This window comes from Tachysurus fulvidraco, chromosome 13 (assembly GCF_022655615.1).
Source record: "Tachysurus fulvidraco isolate hzauxx_2018 chromosome 13, HZAU_PFXX_2.0, whole genome shotgun sequence".
NCBI lineage: Eukaryota > Metazoa > Chordata > Actinopteri > Siluriformes > Bagridae > Tachysurus > Tachysurus fulvidraco.
The window spans coordinates 9865022-9883819 of NC_062530.1; the positions used below are offsets into that span (position 1 = coordinate 9865022).

General features: G+C 37.4%; 1 protein-coding gene across 24 annotated transcripts in view; it reads left to right on the forward strand.

The window, feature by feature from the left end:
• Nucleotides 1-6066: 6066 nt before the first annotated feature.
• The window catches only part of ppfia1 (PTPRF interacting protein alpha 1), a 68437-nt gene continuing 55705 nt past the window's right edge, over nucleotides 6067-18798 (forward strand). For 22 of the 24 annotated variants that reach the window (XM_047822205.1, XM_047822206.1, XM_047822213.1 and 19 more), the window contains exons 1-2: nucleotides 8319-8387; nucleotides 14679-14939. In XM_047822205.1, the coding sequence (XP_047678161.1) occupies nucleotides 14679-14939 (261 nt within the window). In that variant the 5' untranslated portion in view covers nucleotides 8319-8387. Of the gene's footprint in view, nucleotides 6991-8318; nucleotides 8388-14678; nucleotides 14940-18798 lie in introns of those variants that run through there. The other 2 variants (XM_047822221.1, XM_047822220.1) reach the window with 2 other exon arrangements.

Below are 18798 nucleotides of genomic sequence, written 5' to 3' on the forward strand. Positions count from 1 at the left end.
AAGCACTTCTGGGGCACCAAATCTCTTTGCACAGTGTGGGATATATATAAACAATGCTCTTGCTATTGTTTATTGCCAGTTCTGCTGCCTTACCGAGCTGTTTGTTAATGTATAACGTCCCCTGACTGTGGCGGGGTTTTTCTTTGTGGAAAAGTAAGATGGCAGCCTATGTCCATGTATTGACTATCAGATTGAACTCTGTCACCATCTGGTAATCTTACCCTCTCCTATTGGTCTTGTATGTTTTGGAATTATTAATGGCCTAACTATTCACCAAATTGGATTTATGGAGCACCTATAACCTGATACGAATAAGGGAAGGGACGAGTGACAGCATTTGTCATGACAAGAGGTCACTATGAATACTTGGTAATGCCATATGCCCTAACCCATGTGCTAGCTGTCTTCCTATTCTTCATCAATGATATATTAAGGAACCTACTGAATCATTGTATAATTGCCCACATAATCTAACATAACATAATCTACTCAAAAACTCAATAAATTCATGTCAGCCATGTATGCACTGTCCTGTGCGAGCAAGTTTCAAGCAGTAACAGGCTGGCCTGTACCCTCCACTATAAAGGAGCTGCAATGTTTCCTGGAGTTTCCACTGTTTTTCACTTGTTTCCAATTTACTGTCAACTTTCCGCCCTAAGAACAGCAAAGCACATGCTCACTCCAGATATCATGACCTCTGTAAAGTTTATTCCTACTCTGAAGCCATGATTCCCCCATCAGTCATCATCAATAGACAGAGCCTTCCCCAAGAGTTTCCTCCCATCAAACAGTAGGTTTCTCATCATTCAATGGATCACTGAGAACCCCAGCTCAGGTCACCCATGGATTCATCGAAACAGCACACTTGCCCAGAACGGCTTCTGGTGGCCTTCGTCAATCTGACATCAAAGTTTTTGTTGACTCCTGTCATGCACCCTACACCAATTGCCCACTGGACTCCTTGTGCCATTGGACACACCCCAACATCTGTGGTGCCACATATAAATGGATTCTTTGACCGACCTACCCAACTTGCAGGGCTAAACCACTATATTGGTCAATAGCTTACCCAAAGCCATGGGAACTGCAGAGGGATTCTTTTCAAGCTATATGGCCTAAGTGAGGACATTGACTCAGACCATGGTGTGCAGTTTACGTGGAGTTTGAGTTTTTCCTGTGTTTTGCCATTTGTATTCTCTCTGGGTTTGCGATTTTGATTATTTTAGACACTTCAGACCTTAAACCTAAACTCCAACTATGTTTTTGTCCTATGGACTTGGTGGCTTGGATATTTGTGAAGCCTTGAGCCCTTCTGCTATATAGCTGGGTTTAATTTGCCATGACTGGTGGTGTTGCTGTGACAGTCTTTGTCTAGCTTCTGTTTTTATCCTGTATTTTTGGACCCAGCCCTGAGTTTTTGAATATCTCTGTACATCAGTGTTTGTATTTGCTTTCTTTTGTTCTCAGTTCCTAGTAATAGTTTGTTAAATACTGTAAATAATAGAAAATCCTGCATTGCTGCTCCCTTCCACCCCATGACATGACACTAAGCATAAAGATTAGACTTAATGATAAATGAGCTTCTTATTTTCATTTTCATTCTCATTCTCAATTTTAAAGTACAAGCATGAAATTTGAGGTCTTTGCTGGTAAGAGCATTAATTACAGCTCTGTATGGCAAAACCATCGAGCTTGGTTTGTAATTTCTATCCAGAATAGACCAAAAATGAGCTGAATCTATTATTAGCCTTTTGTTTATTTTGCTGAGGATTAAATATGGTACAGATTCTTTGTTTATGGCTCAGGGGTTTAGATTAATGACAGTTTTGAGTACTGAGACAAAACATACTCCATGGGTGGGAATTTGGTGCCTAAATGATGATTTTGGGATTGGGGTGACCTGTACGATGAAAAACAAAAAAACTATAAAACTGTATACTAACGTTAACGATTTGGATACTCCAGTGAAACAAAAAAGATTTCTTAATTCTTCCAATTTCAGGGAGTTAAGTTTTTCAATTTTATTTAAAACTTGGATGATATTCTTTAACCAGTTTTGGTAGAAAATGGGGAGAAAACTGACCAGTGTTGTTTTATGAAGATGGATGATCATAATGAGTTTAATAAGATTTAGGATGATGATGATGATGATGATGATGATGATGATGATGATGATGATGATGATGATGAAGACAATGATGGTTATCATGATGACAGTTATTTATTGTAATTATTAGTAATATAGTATAAGTAGTAAAAGTAGTATAAGTATTAGTAATAATAATAGTAGTAGTAGTAGAAGTAGTAGTAGTAGTAGTAGTAGTAGTAGTAGTAGTAGTATTTCAATTGCTATAATGTATAAATCAATATCAGCCTTTTTTTATTGCAAACATAAATAAATAATTGCTAGTTACATGTGTGCCCACTAGATGGCGGGCTTTTAAAATGTTTAAATAACGCTTTTATTGTACAAACAAATAAATAATTAAATGTTTTTATTTTGTCTGCAGTTAAAAAGATTAAACATTTTATATTGTCTGATAAACAAGTTGATCTTTTCACCAAAGGCCTCTCTACATGTCTTGGTACCTGAATCTGAGTTTTTTTTTACTTTTCAGATTTGTATGAAATATGTTATACTATGAACATGTTTTAAATCGACACCGTTGCCAGTTTATAGGTACATATACTTTTGCCATCAGATAAGAAATGAATTTTTGCTGTGTTCGTAGAATAAGGGAGGGGGGTTGTTATGGGGAATGGGGGGTGTTGGGGGAATAGGGGGGCAACAAAACACAAAGCAACAGACGAAGTATATTATTACACTCAGTCATTATATACCATATAGATATGTTTATCTGCTGAAACATTACAGATAAACCTGCAACCAACATGACAAGAAAATCCATTTCTAACAAGAACTACTTTCGTGTCTTTCATTTAAGTTGTACAAAAACAACTGATCTCACGTACAATCTGGGGATAACGGTTAAGTGTGTTTACATTAGTGCTGATGATAAATAAGAGTTCAGATTGCTCTTGTGGGCGGGGCATTTCTCCTTTTCCGCACGTCCCATAAGGGCCTGGGGATGACGTCATCACGTTTCAGACCAGCAGGAAACTTGAGGTCGGGGTTGCCAGATTGTGCGCAGTTTTCATTCACATGGTTAATAATAGGAACTGTTTTAGTGAATACTTGCATTAAAATCAAATAAGATTTTAGAAATACTAATTCTACTACTACTACTACTACTACTACTACTACTACTACTACTACTAATAATAATAATAATAATAATAAGTCTATATATCACTTTGCTGCCTAGAAGATGCTAACTTGTAAACAGTCGATACAGAACAAGTAACATCTTATTGCTATATTTGTAAAATGAAGTTTGCTATGAGGTTAAAACTTTTTTTTTTTTGAAGACACTCTCAGCAGTGAATATCAGATGTCAGCTCATCTCAAAGCAGTTGAGGAGAACAGTTTTAATCACATTAGACCTAATCAGACATTTTGATAAGCATTCATGGGATGCCAGACTTTTTACGTTCTTGCTGAGATAAAACGCACGTACAGCACGCTAAATGGCCAATAGCTTGTGGACACCTGACTATCACTCACATATATGCTGGATTAGTATCCAGTTTTAGATGCAGTCAATTTTTTCTGTTATTATAATGTGGGTGAGGTGTTCCATTTCATCCCAATGGTGTTCAGTAGGGTTGAGTTCAGGGCTTTGTTCAGGACACTCTAGTTCTTAATTAAAAACCTGTATGTTTTTATGCTTTATGCACAGGTGCATTGTCATACTGGAACATGTTTGGGCTTCTAAGTCAGCATATAAAGACATCTATCTTTGTACCGTTTCAACTTTTTGTGGGGAAGAATCACATATGGGAGTCTCTTATGTAAAGGTAATCAAATACTTTTGGCCATATAGTGTATTCAAGGGTAGGGGCTCAATGCTGCAACAAGAGTATATGCCAGACACAAATGCAACTGTTTATAAGAGCAATTGATAACTTTTAAACGAAAATAATAATAATAAAAAAACATAGGTAATATATATTATATAATATATAATATATATAATACAGGTAATAACTGTTTATTATATTTATTATATAATACATTTATAATACATATATATGTATTATAGATGTGCTTTTTCAGCTCATTTGTTGACATTCATTCATTGTAAACTAGATGATCCACATACACTGACTTTTTTTTTTTAGTAAAAACATATTTAATAAAGCATCAAACTGTTTATATCTTAAACCTTTCTGTTTGGAGAACTTCTCTTTTTTGTCTTGTCAACTCTAAGAAAGACAAAAAGCAATAATGGAGAGAGAACTAAAGAACTGCTTTAAAACATGACTATATGTGGTTAAAGAGCATAATTTCTGGTAAATAGAATAGAAACAGACAAATTCCTGTGTGTAAGAGGATTAAGACACTCCAGGACAAGCTGTTATGGGAAAATATTTCACTTTGGAGTAGTAACCTATCACACCACCATGGTACACGATGTGAACTCCTGCTCCACAATTGTCTTTGGCTGTAGCATTTCCTCCTTGGAAGTAAGAGGCTCAAACATGTTCCAGCATGACAATGTCCCTGTGCAAGAAGCTACATCCGTGAAGACACGGTTTGCAAAGGTTGGAGTTGAAGAACTCAAGTTTCTTGCACAGGGCCCTAACCTTAACACAACTGAACACCTTGGGGATGAACTGGAAGACTGACTGCACTCCAGGCCTCCTCACCCAAAAACAGTACCTGACTTCATTAATACTTTTGTGGATGAATAAACACAAACCCACACAGCCATGCTCCAAATGCTTGTGGAAAGCCTTGTGGAGAGCTGCATCCCAATTTGCAAATTACATATATGTTATTTGATGCATTTTAAGAAATTGGGTGATGTGCTTTCAGATTGAACTGAAAAAGTGAAGTGTGGATTGTTGGAAACATCATAAATGAAGAGTGGCCTGGCTACCGACAGCCGACGATGGATGAGAAAAACAATTATTCCAAGTTTGTGGAATTTATTCACAAATTCACTGTATTCTGCTAAAGTTAGTGGTGTCACATTGTGTCACACTTGATGTCATTTGCTATAGACTGGGAAACAGCCTAGACTTTATTTATTTAGTAAAACACTGTCATGTGTTCCATTAAACACATTCATACACACAGCAAAGGTGAGCTAAATTCACCTATATAATTCACCTATACAATAATATATAATAATATAAATTCTGGAATGATATAAAATATAAAAATATATATAAATAAATAATAATAATAATATAATATATATAATAATATAAATAATATAAATTCTGGAATGATAAAAAATATAAAATAAATAACAAAAAAAAATAAAACAATTAAAAAAAAAAAATAATAATAATAATAGCATAAATTGTGGAATGAAATATTCAGCAGGGACAAATAGGTCCTTGTTGAATAAAAAAAACAAAAATAAATAATAATTATTAGTATATAAATATATTATTATTATTATTATTATTATTGTTGTTGTTATAAATATAAATTTATAATAATATAAATTCTGGAATGAGATATTCAGCAAGGACAAATAGGTCCTTGTTGAATATAAAAAATAACAAAAATAAATAATAATAATAATAATAATAATAATAATAATAATAATAATAATAATAATAATAGCATAAATTGTGGAATGAAATATTCAGCAGGGACAAATAGGTGCTTGTTGAATAAAAAAAAACAAAAAAAATAATAATTATTAGTATAAAAATATATTATTATTATTATTATTATTGTTGATGTTGTTGTTGTTGTTATAAATATACATTTATAATAATATAAATTCTGGAATGAGATATTCAGCAAGGACAAATAGGTCCTTGCTGAATATAAAAAATAACAAAAATAAATAATAATAATAATAATAATAATAATAATAATAATAATAATAATAATAATAATAATAATAATAATAGTAAAAAATCCGTAGAAGTTCACTTTCGGACTTCCGGTAGCAGTGTGACGTAGCCACGACTGAGTGGAAACTGACTAGCCACATATCTGGCAACCCTGCTGGAGATAACAAGAACACCGACCGGGAAAAAGGGGGCCAACATCCAGTTTTTAAAGTGACAAAACTCGCACATTTCATCCATCACATATCGGATTTAACGTCAAAAACTCCACCCGAAACGAATTCGTTTAATGGAAAGCGTTGTTTCTTGTTCAGCTGGGATTTTTGTACAGTTTTTAGTCATCCTTTCCCCCGACGTTTCCTTTTGGATCATTACACCAAGCTGCTTTTCTTCCTTCGGACGGCTTCAGTGATGTGGCTCAGGAGCCTGTTAACAAACTGTAGGATTTAGAAATTGGATGTTTCTATATTTCAGATTTTGACGTTTTCTTTGCGATTTTCTGCGCCTTAAGTCCCACTTTTATTGATCTCTAAGTGGGAGAGAGACTTTAAAAGGCCCAAACCCGGTGTTTTGGTCTGGCTTTAACGGTAGCTAGCGAGCTGGCTAAACTTGGAGCTAACACTGGTGCTAATTTAGCTTTGTGATAACATTGTGTTCATGCATTTCTTTTTCTTTTTTCTTTTATAAACCATATTTATATAAGCGAGAATGTTGTTTTTATTTTATTTTATTTTAGAGCACAGATAATATAAAGCTTGTTTTTAATTCATGTTAAAGTTTTTTTTTTAATCGAGTGAGTTATGTGTTGTTCTTAAAGCTGCTAGTTAACTAGTTTAGCATTTTGGGAGAATAAATAATGTCACTCTGGAGGGATTGAGGCCCTTGTACTGTTTTTTTGGATGGATTCTGGGTGTTTTTGGATGGATCGGAGGAGAAAAACCTGCAACTGAAACGGTGTTAAAACTCCAAACTGGTGATTTTGAAGGGTCTGGTGTTTAGATCTGAATTCAACTTTCAAACACTGGCTGAAAAACCCACAACAGTGCTACAAAGGTAAACGTCAACTTTGTTTTATAAACATCTAAAATAATATTGTGTAGCTTTTGAAATTAAATTGAATAGTCTTTTAGGTGTTTCTCTTATCAGTATCTGCACCATAGAATTTTAATGACTCATACTGTACCGGTCCTGCGTTCGTCCAATGAAAGCTTATCTAAACCGTATGTCCCACCTCTGGGGGTGTGTCTTTCTTCATTTGGAAAAGGTGGTATTTATGTCGATTTTTTTTCATTTTTTCTCATGGTAGATTTTTTTTTTTTTTTTTTTTTTTACCACCTCTGGGCAGTTAAGTGAAATGTTGATTCCCCCCACACACACACACACTCACATTCACACCAACACCAATTGTATCACTGTTAATTCACCAGTCACTGTACTAGAAAGTGGCTTGTAGGTAATAATGCCATAGTAATAACGTGTCTCTGTGGTATTTTTGTATATAATATTCAGCAGCGTATATCTGCATCCTACTATATACAAATGAATAAGAAGAGTCTGTTTTTGCCACGGACCACAGACTGTCTTTATTCCCGTCGCCGCATATTTCTGCAAAGTTGAACTTTTTTCAAATTTAACGCATTGCTAGACACATCCACATCTAGTCCCTGATGGTCGCTGTCGCCAGAAGATGGCAACTCTCTATTTTCCGTCACTTTATTGCTGCAAGTAGCTGCACGGGTGAACGGAATGTAATCGTGGATTTTGTTCCGTCTCTAAGGAATGGCAGGGCGTCTCCATCAGTCAGTCATACTTTATCTGAGAATTTAAATTGCACATCTCGTGCGACAACCCTGTGACTCTCCAGCACCATACGCACAGCTGACTGACTTCAGCCCCTACACGCACGACTCCAAAAACACGGCATCTCTTCATCAGGATATCGTTCTCATTCAAGTCACCAGGGTGAAGGCGACAGAGATAAAGCCTTACACAGTTAGCAAAGGAAACTTTCTGCTGTTCTCCATGGTTCAATCTACTGTCAGTTGGTTTGGTTTGACAGGGGGTGTGGTGTATCATAAACAATTAGCAGTTTGTGTAAATTATTCAAGCACTATTGAATAGTACTGTATTCAGTGATTGTTCTGCTTGTGGCTCGTGCACGTTCTCGAAAATGAACACAACTCAGTCAGAATATAAATACTGTAGGAAGTATCGCAACCATGTGACGGCGTGTCTTCAACTGACTAGACAAATATCTTTTTCTATTTTTATTTTTTTAATTGAGTTATTATTTAGATTTTTGCCAAAAGAGTGTGTACATATGTTTTGGTTTCGACGTGCCAGTTATTGAATGGTAAAGTTAACTCGTACACTTTTCATAGGTAGCTGAGAACACAGAAATCACACACGGGTGCGGACCAAAACAACCGGTCTTGGAGCACCTGAGGAAGGTGAGGCATTCTTTGTCCGGTTCTACCTGAACCCTAGAGCATGCGCTCTTTTTTGCAAGCAGCTTGACTGAGCTCCAGAACTGAAGGACAGAGCCGACGTTCTGCAGTAATGTTCCTGAGATCCCTCTGTTCTGCTTAACAGAAAGAGAACAAAATTCTATCATTTTCTCATAATCTACTGAGTGTGACTGTTCTCTGTGCTTCTGTATGCCTTTGGCAAAGGTTTGTTTACTTTTTCCTGTCATCATATTCCTGACCAATGAATGAAAGAGTTTTATATGTGCTGTACACACCCTTCAGCTTTTTTCCTTCTTTTTTTAATTATGTACAATGGGAAAAGAAAAGAAAAACGAATAGCTAAGAAACTGAAAGCATCACATTTAAGTTCAGATTTGGTGCAAGATGTCAACACAACCTGTTATACGAAATGTTTTTTTATTTAATTTTTTTCCCTTTTTCTTTTGGATTACACTTCCGCTTTTTTCTTCCTAACAGTGTGGTCTGAAAAAGGGAAACGTTACAGCTCTTCTGTATTAGTATTAGTCATTCTAGACTTTCGCATTGCAAAGAAAACGAGCTCTTGTTTTTATCTGGACATGTATAACGGTATAACCTCAACACATTTGAGTCTTAATAGCTGTGATCGAATGCACAACTGTTCTCATGATTATTGAGCTATAAAAGCAGACTTTAAGAGGACTGGGGCTCTGTAATGAGGTGATTTGCAGTGGTGCATAACCCACACCTCAAGCCAAGCTTTTCCAAACATCGTCTTGTACAAGAACGGCTTTGTGTTTTTTGTTTGCAGGTGTTCCTGCACGATGACACGATGTTGTGCATCCCAAAACCTGTGTTCTTCAGACCCCCCAAAATCTCTGCAAACCTATGTAATAGGCCCTTAACAAAACTGACGTACGGAATAACCTGTGATTATAAGGATCGCCCCCAGACTAGCCCCACATCAGTCCAGGGTGTGCAGCATAGTGTTATTTGGCCTAAACACCCTAAAAACCTAAACATTATGTAATTAGATGCTGGAGAATCTTTAAACAATGAAACAAGCAGTATTTCTGTATTTAGGATCTTTTATTTCTTTTTTTTAGTGTAGCTTTGTTAAAAAAAAAAAGCTTTGTTTACATTAGCACTGTAATTTGTTTTGTATGAGGAAAAATAACCTTTTTATATAAAAACTTTCGGAAAACAGAAATGACGCTTATTGAAACATCCTTTAATATAGTTTTGTGCTATAAGCGATTTGCTGTTCTAGGAATCAATGTTGCAGTTTGGCATCATGATCATACTCGCTCTGTTACAGATTATATTACATTTATATTTGCCGCATTTGGCAGATGCCTTTATCCAGAGTGACGTGTAAATGTGCTTTTAAGTCACTATTGATAAATACATTAACACTGGTTCACTAAGGTACAGACTTAGGATACCATCAACCTAAATCTCTGTTCAGAGGATTTATTTAAATAAATTTTTTTGAATGAGGTGATTAGTTTCCTATAACAGCACGCCCCAGCGGGTTTCATTCGTTCCCTGCAGTGCAGAGGTGAACATACAAGCAGCTCATGCTAATGGTTTGATTTGTTGCCCTCCTGACACTCAGTTACGCTGAAGGTGTTCACTCTGTGAGCTGGAGAAAGGCGGTACCTTTATGGTGTCTGGTGTAAAAACGAAACCAAGACTTTGTGTCTTATTATAGAAAGCAACAAAATTTCAGGTGACCAACAAATAGTATAAAAAAAAAATGAATAAAAGAACTAAAGAAACTCGTATTCAAAATTAATTATCACACAACCGTTATCGATGAAATGATTGTGATCAGCTGTTTCTGAAGGAGTATTGTGACACCGGTTTTATTTGGCTGCTGAAGCCATGGTTCGCAAAGAGCTTATAAAGCATGTTGAAAGCTATCAATCAGGAGAGGGCTATAAAATAATTTCCAAAACATCAGAGCACCAGGAAGGCCATCAGCATCAACATCATCAAGTGGAGAAAATGGAGTAGCGCGGTGACATCACCATGAACAGGATGTCCCTTCGAAGTTGCTGAAAGGGAAAAAAACCCCAAAAACTTATCAGCAAGGCTGAAAGGAGCTGCTACAATGTTTGGCATGTACTGGTCACTCCCTGTACATCACAGCAGTCTATTGTGGTCTTCATATGGCTTGGCAATGGGGTAATGTGGCTGGGTGGATGCCATATCTCACATAAAACAAGCTCCTGTTAATCACCTCAAACCATGTTGTAAAACGGGCTGTGGTAGAAATGTAAGGATAATTTTAAAAGAGCTGTTTGGCACAGAACCGCAGAACACCATACATATGGTGAAGCGTAATGGTGGTAGCATCGTTTTATGTGGCTGCGTATGTTCAGCTGTTTATATGAATGGCTCAAACACTGATCTATTTTGATGCGAAATTTGCAGGCCTCTATTAGACAACTGAACATGAACAATAGTATCGCCTTCCAGGGCCATAATGGCCCCGAAGCACAAATCTTCTGACGCTTTCCTTTAAGGATTAGATGATGATCAATGTTTTGGAATAGCCCGGTCCCTGCCCTGATTAGAAGCCTGTAGAAATGTCTAGAACATGGCTGTACACAACCACAATGTGATTTACCTGAAGCATTTCTGTAAGGAAAAGCAAAATCAAATTGCAAAATAAGGATGTGCCAAGTTGATAGACTTTTACCTATAAAGATTGAGTGTTGTATTATGAGCAAAATGTGCTTTAAGAAAGTATTAGTTCTAACGTACTTATGCAAGCAGGTAATTGTCTTTTTTTTGTTTTTCTTATTTTATTTTTATTTTTTTTTAACCATTTCTGTTGGTTGCTATATCTCATTAAAGGTATGAAAATATTTATTTATTCATTTAGCTATACATGTTTACCTGCTGTTGTTGAAACTGTCGCTTGACTGAGAGTGAAATCTAATACACAGTGTTTGTAGTGTTGTTACTTCAGCTGGACCTTTTTGACACAGCGGACCTAGCAGTAGAAAGCAGCTTTACAGGTTTGGCTGCGGAAGTCTTGTGTATTATAGAGCGCAGGTGAGCAGGCGTGTGCTGATTGGTTAGTCCGGTGCTCTTGTTCAGGTGTCCTGCAGATCCCCATCTGCTGCTCCTTTTCATTGGAATCAGAGCAGTGAAGAGGATCCCATCCCCCCACCTGCACTGCATCACTAGTGTAAAGCCCTCAGCATTTGACCTCCTTACAAGCATACAGCCCATTTGCTGAGGTAAAATAAAGATAGATTTTCCCCTAATCCTCTCCATCATTTAATCCCATCTCTCTGAGACATGTACGGTCTGGGAAATAAGAGTAGCGTAGACTCAAAATGCAGCCTATTCTCTAAGCCATGGTTGGTGTCTTGATGTTTAGTTTAGCCTTGGCATTAAGCATTCGAGGTAACTCGAGCTAACAAGTAAGCAATGTCTATGAGATTGTGCAATGTCTGAATCATCATTTAATTTCAAACCACAAAGAGGAACGTATTTGACACTGTAGCATTATCTAAAACTGGACAAAAGCATGTTTCAGATGTATAAACTGTGTAGTAGCCATTTTGAAACCGGGATCACTATCACGCCATGCAACAGGAGGTACACTGACAGAATGTGCCCGGGAAGATCGAATTAAAAATATTTATTCTTTAAAATAATTTAAACACGTTTCTTAATGACTAAATTGAATGCTGTAAAGTGAGTGTGATCATGTAGATTTAATCAAAAGTTTTATATTGGGAAATCTCTCAAGGATGTGGGAGCTTTAACTGTAGAATTGGATGCAGGTCTTTAAAGCATGTTTGGGAGAATAATGCAGTGGTAATTGCAGGGTTGAACGCCGGTCCGTCGCAGTCCATGTCTCGGAAAAGTATCACAGGAGCATGACCTCTTTGATCTATTGTTAAAAAAACAAAATGCACCGGTCCTAAAATTGCTGTGGTGAGCCAAGAAATGAAGCAAGACTACAATGCCATAGACTGATTGCTGCCGGTCGGGATGCTATTTAGCAATCAAAACTAATTCAGTATGACCACATGTCACATACAGAGCTCAGGGACAAGCGTAATGCCGTATGATTTTAAAAAGGTTTATTCAAGACAAAAAAGCGAGCACAAGCCACAGCCATAGTTATTTTAAGGCTATCATAAAAATATGATAAGGCTATCATTTGATTTTAACTTAAATAGTACCTGGTATACTGTAGATGAGTATTCCCCTTGTGGAAATACTTGTGTTTAAGCCTTTCATGTTATTTTTTTATTATTTTTTTTACAATAATGAACATTTTCAGCATATTATTTCAAAGCCAGTTGCAGAACAATGCTCTGCCCATGTGGTTATAGATTATTTTCTGGAAATATGCACATAAGAGTGTTTACATTCTATGGTGTTATAATTTATATTTGTATTACTGAGCCAAGCTGATTGTGGTGGAAAAGAAATAACGAAATAGCCCGATTCTAACAGCTGAATGAAGTTGTAATGCTCAGAGGCTTTCATTATTTTCCTCATGGATCTTCCTTGCTCTGCAATGTTGAGGGACTTTGGAACAGCAGTGCAAGATCAGCAGTTTTCCTCATATCTCACGAGTCTAGCATAGGCATGTGCTGATATTAATCTGTCGTAAAACACTAATCCATGTGGCAGAATCTAAACGGATAAAATGACAGTTATGTCATGCTTAAAAATGTAGACTTTGTCAATGATACAGTAGCTGTAGTATAACAAGAAGAAAATGGACATCTTGTTCAACACAACACCACACCAATACAGCATTATGTAATTTCTTTTAACAGCTCATCCAGATGTCCTTTTAGGTCCTTTCTTATTTAATCGTGATATTGTATTGATAACTACAAGCGTTTCTTTTAAAGGTTATTGCAATTTAAACAATATGGAAAAAATAAAATCAGATCGATCATCGTCTCATTCTATCAAACTAGCACATAATATCCCAATATACTGAACACCTGCTTATTATACTTTTCTGTATACCGATATGATAGGATATGCTGTATACTGAATATCACAATACATTGTATATCAAATATCACCCAATATACTCTGTACAAATCATCACGTTATGCCGGATATTAAACACCGCTGGATCTAACAGTATGTTGTGTATTTAATATCAGAATGCCGTGTACTGAATATTACAATACCCTGTACACTAGATATCCTTTATACCGATTAGCACAATATGTATGGGAAGTGGTAGCTTAGAGCTTACTGTGTTGGACAGTGAGTTTGAATCCGAGGACCACCAAGCAGCCACGGCTGAGCCTTTGAGCACGGCTCTGTTGTATGGGATCAATGTAAGCTGCTTGGATAAGGGTGTATGCCAAATGTCATGAATGTAAATGATTCTGAACTCCACCAAATGTACTATACTGAATGTAAACTTGTATCATATAGAAAATTATGAGCACTTGTTTAATCTGGACCGGTGTACAGTACTAATAGTTTATTAGTTTTATTTTACTTTTATTAGTCAGGTTTTACATAATTGTCAGAAAATAAGACTATAATGTATAAACAGTCGCTCACTCATCGTTGTCCTCGTCTCTCTTGACGTTAATAAGACACAAAAAATGCAGTTGATGTTAGATACACCACAAAGCACAAAAAGTCCTCAACCTTGAAGAATGAAAAAACTCGCGGTCTATCCTAAAGCTCCGACTCTCAAAGACGCCTTCTGTGTTTGTTAAATAATCATCTCAAAGCAGAAATGTCTCCAGATCTCCATCGTGCTGCGTTGGAAAAGAACGCAGTTTGTAATGCATTTCTTTTTAAACCTTTACGTGGGTTTTGTGGAGCACCACACGAATCCCTGTCAGTGAATATGAGAACAAGTGCATCACCGGCAAAACCCATGACTTTGTATTGGAGCCATCGAAGCAGGTGAATGGACCATTTCTGATGAATCAGAGTCCGGAATTCAGCAGTGCTATGGGACACATTGTGTTAAAGGATGCTTTATCGTCGTCCATCTGGACCTGTTGTTAAGATTTAGTCATCCATTTTATTTCACTTATTTTATATTCCTTATTTTTCTAAACTCCATGTCTACATCTCATTTCCGAATAACAATTTTAAGTAGACGGTATGAACTTGAGTAATCTAGCAATAGACAAAATCGGGTAATGATCATATTCCTAATGTCCAAATAGACACTTTCAGTGTTCATCATCACAGTCGGTGTTCATTCATCTCTTCTGACACTGATTCACAGATTCACATTGCTGTGTTTGTCCCTGTTCCCTGTCCTAGATGATGTGCGAGGTGATGCCGACCATCAGCGAGGCGGATGTGGGGAGTAATGGTGGGGGGCAGGGCTCCGGGTCTCCTCACCAATCGGATTCCGAGGGGCATTTTGAGTCTCTGATGGTGTCCATGCTGGAGGAGAGGGACAGGCTCCTGGACACGTTGAGAGAGACGCAGGAGAATCTGGGCCTGACGCAGGGCAAACTGCACGAGGTCAGCCACGAGCGAGATGCTCTGCAGAGGCAGCTCAACTCTGCCCTGCCTCAGGTAAGAGCAGTCCAGCTTCCTCCAATCTATCCATGACATTAAGAGCAGCCATGTTTAGTTTTTGTTCACAAGGTTTCTTTGCTGAGATATAGTGTAATGGCACAGAACCTCTCTTGGTAACCAGCTAAAATGTTGTAGCGTATGTAATATCTACCTAATTCTTCATTAAGTTTTTAAATGACTAGGATTGTGCTTTATTATTACTGTAGTGATGTTCTACACTGAGCATTTTGACAGGTAGCTCCTCCTGGATTGGGGATACCTCAGTGAATAAATTGGTTTTAGGCACAAATTTGTTAATACAGCACTAATTTCTGTCTCCTTCAGAGATTTGTATGTAACATGAATCAGGAAAGACATGGCCATAGTAATGCGTGAGGCCGAAGACAAAAAATGGTGAAATCTGTAACCAAGCTGTCTCTTACTTGCTGAAGGACTTCTGGTCATCACGCTGTCCTCTTCTTTGAATTTAGCACAGAGCTGGACAAAACACTTGCTCCAGTACGTTCTTATAGTCTCATGCTAAAGATTCAGTAAGTTTATTGGCATCTGCACAGTGAAAGCGTAGCTCTTTAAATTAGTAAAATTCTTACTTTGCAAGTCTCCATTAAACAAAAATAATAAATAATAGAAAATAAAAAATAGCTGACCATTTTAGCCCAGTCAGTTAGGTTTCTTGGCAACCAAAACAAGGGCTAATAGATAGATAGATAGATAGATAGATAGATACTATAGATAGATAGAACTTTATTGTCATTGCATAGTACAGGTACACAGCAACGAAATGCAGTTTGGCATCTACCAGAAGTGCAAAATGTCGTGCAAAAGTGCAGATAAATATCTAGCATATTTACAGCAGGTATATATGAAAGCATATACAGTAAATACATATTTCAGAATTACAGAAATGGTTCTAAGGCTATGGCATTGAAGAAGAATGTGCAGATTGAAAGGTTACAAGATTATGGCATTTAAGGAGTTAGCAAGCTGAATAAACAGAATGTACATTAATGATATAAAGATACATATAGATATAAAAAAAAGTGCAGATTAGGCCTCATTTATCAATTGTTTTTTGTAAATATTTACACAAGCCAGACTAAAATCTTACGCCGATGATGTTTTACGTACAACCGTTTTGTTTTCCATACAACCGTGTGCATGTTGAGCACCAGGCTGTCCAAATCGCATTACTGACTCAACGTATTTGCTATAGCCAAGCCCACCAAATCGCATTATCGTTCAAGTGCATAGGTAGCTGGTGCAAAGTGATCAGATTCTGACATAAAATCTTTAATGTGTTCACATCAAGCATCTGAATAAAGAAAAGGTGGGACCTTGTTGGTTCCAGATGGGTTGGTGTGAGTATTTCCATCACGGGACCCTTACAGACTGAGGGGCTTTTTACACCTGGTCACTTCATGCGTTTTCTGTGATCCGATAGCTATCCGAGCGTAAAAGGACCAGGTCTAAATGCCCCCGAAACGGTTTCGAGACGGATATAAATCCGATCGTTCAAACCACTTCAGGAGGTGGTCTGGGACACATTTCAGATGAAACCGGACAGGTGTAAATGAATGTGGTTTTTCAAGCCACATACGTCATCTATACTCCTCCCAAGCGGAAGTACGTCACTCGCAAGTGATCTTTCACCCTGGTGTCTTGTTGGGTCTTAAAATGCGCTGCTGCCACCAGTGAAAATGCAGCCAACAGTAAATGCTGATTTTGTAGCATAACCATCGTAATACCTTTTTACGTCTTCTTTTTGATTGCGTTCTGAAAACCGCATACACCAAAGCGTGTTCCATTTCAATTACCCCGGAAATGAGGTAAAATAAATTTTCAGTTTGGGCGGGAGTAGAAAGATCGAATCGATATCCGATTCGCCAAAACGCATTTATGTGGCCTAATGTAAATGGAACAGTTTTAACAAATCAGATAGCTATCGGATCAGAGAAAACACATGAAGGGACCAGGTGTAAAAAGGCCCTTACAGACCCTACAGAGTCCATAGATATGTATGGATTTTCTGTGCCCATGCTAGGCTCAGTTTGTTGCTCTTGGTTCACAGGAGTGGATCACAGTGTGGTCTTCTCTTCTGCTGTTCTAACTCCTCCATGTCAAGTTTTGATGTGTTGTGCTTTATGAGATGCCTTTCTGCTCATCATGGCTGTAAAAGAGTGCTTTTTGGAGTTACACTAAAAGTCCAGGCAGCTCAGACCAGTCTGCTGGTTCTCCTCTGAGCTGGCTTATCAACAAGGCGTCTCCACCCACAGAACTTTTACACAATGTTTTTACATTTTTTTTTTTTTTTTTTTTTGCTCCATTCTGTATAAACTCTAGACTAGACAGTCTGTTGCGTGAGGAAATCCCAGGAGACAGAGTACTTTCTGAAATACTCACACCAGCCCACCATGTCACCAACATTCATGCCATAGTTAAAGTCGCTGGGATAAACAAAACAGTTTAAACTCAATAGTATATTCCAGATCTAAAAGGGCAGTAAACCATGCAAACGAAATGCCGTGCTGTCAATCAGCGGAGCTTTATGTTAATTAGTCATCTTCTAACTCGAGTAAGATATGAACATTATTCCAAAATGACAGAACGTCCACTTTTCTTGGTTTATTTTTAGCTTGATAAATGATAAATTTGATAAATTTTCGGCCCCCATTCCAGCCATTCCATCCATTTTGTAAAGTCAGGAACTGAGCTCATTCATTATTGAGTTAGTATATACACAAGCGATCAGATGCCAGCGATGGGTTTGGGACTTCCTGATGACAGATGAGAGCCGAAGCTTGTCTTCATATCACACATGCATTTTGTGATACCTTCAGATAAGATGATGCATTTCTATTTTCCCTTCATTGTTTGCCGCTAGCCGAAGACACACTAAACAGATGGTGCATCACTGGGAGCGGAAAGAATTAAGCAACCCGCTGTTAAATTTTCTCAATCTGTGATTCTTCGGCATCGATTTATCTGGGCACTTCAATTTGATTTGATTTATTCTAAATATTTTAACACATGAAAAACCTCACTGTCGTGGCCTTTGAGGTGTGTGTGTGTATGTGTGTGTGTGTGTGTGTGTGTGTGTGTGTGTGTGTGTGTGTTGCAAGGACCTGGTTAAAGAGCTAAATGGATAAACCACTTCCTTCCTCTCGTGCCACTAAAGCTATTTAAATCAATAAATCCTGGGGCTTTCTTTTCATGTCTCTTTTTTTGTTCTTCATTTTTTTTCTGTGCTTCCAGAAAGCTCAGCCTCAGGGCATTTAAAAAAAAAAAAAAAATTCTCATTCCCTCCAACCTGAGGAATTCACACCCATTCCTGAGCAGGAGAGTCTGAAATTCAAGGACACCTCACACATAGTCTTGCTCTCTATCGCTTGCTCTTGCTCTCTCTCTCGCTCTCTCTCTCTCTCTCTCTCTCTCTCTCTCTCTCTCTCTTTCTTTCTCTCTCATTCTCTCTCATTCTCTCTCTATCTCCCCCTCTCTCTGTCTCTCTCTCTGTCTCCTACCTGTCTGACTTGTGTGTGCTTGCATTTCCATAATAGTTGTAAAGTCCTCAGAGAGTGATGTTGACGGTCAGCATGGAATAAGAAAATGGAGATTTTTTTTGTCCATTGAACTCAATAATAAAAAATTAGACGGACAAGATGGTTTGTATCTCTGCAGGGTCATGTGATGCATCATATCAGACAGAGTTACACACAATATCGTAACCATTCAGCTTTTACAATCCACCACCACTGGTTCAGATTTACACACGGATCTGAGCTCTGACTGTCAGGATTTGTTTCTGTTGTTCAACAACAATATAGAGCTAAACAACAGATTAAAGCACTTAGACCTGCGC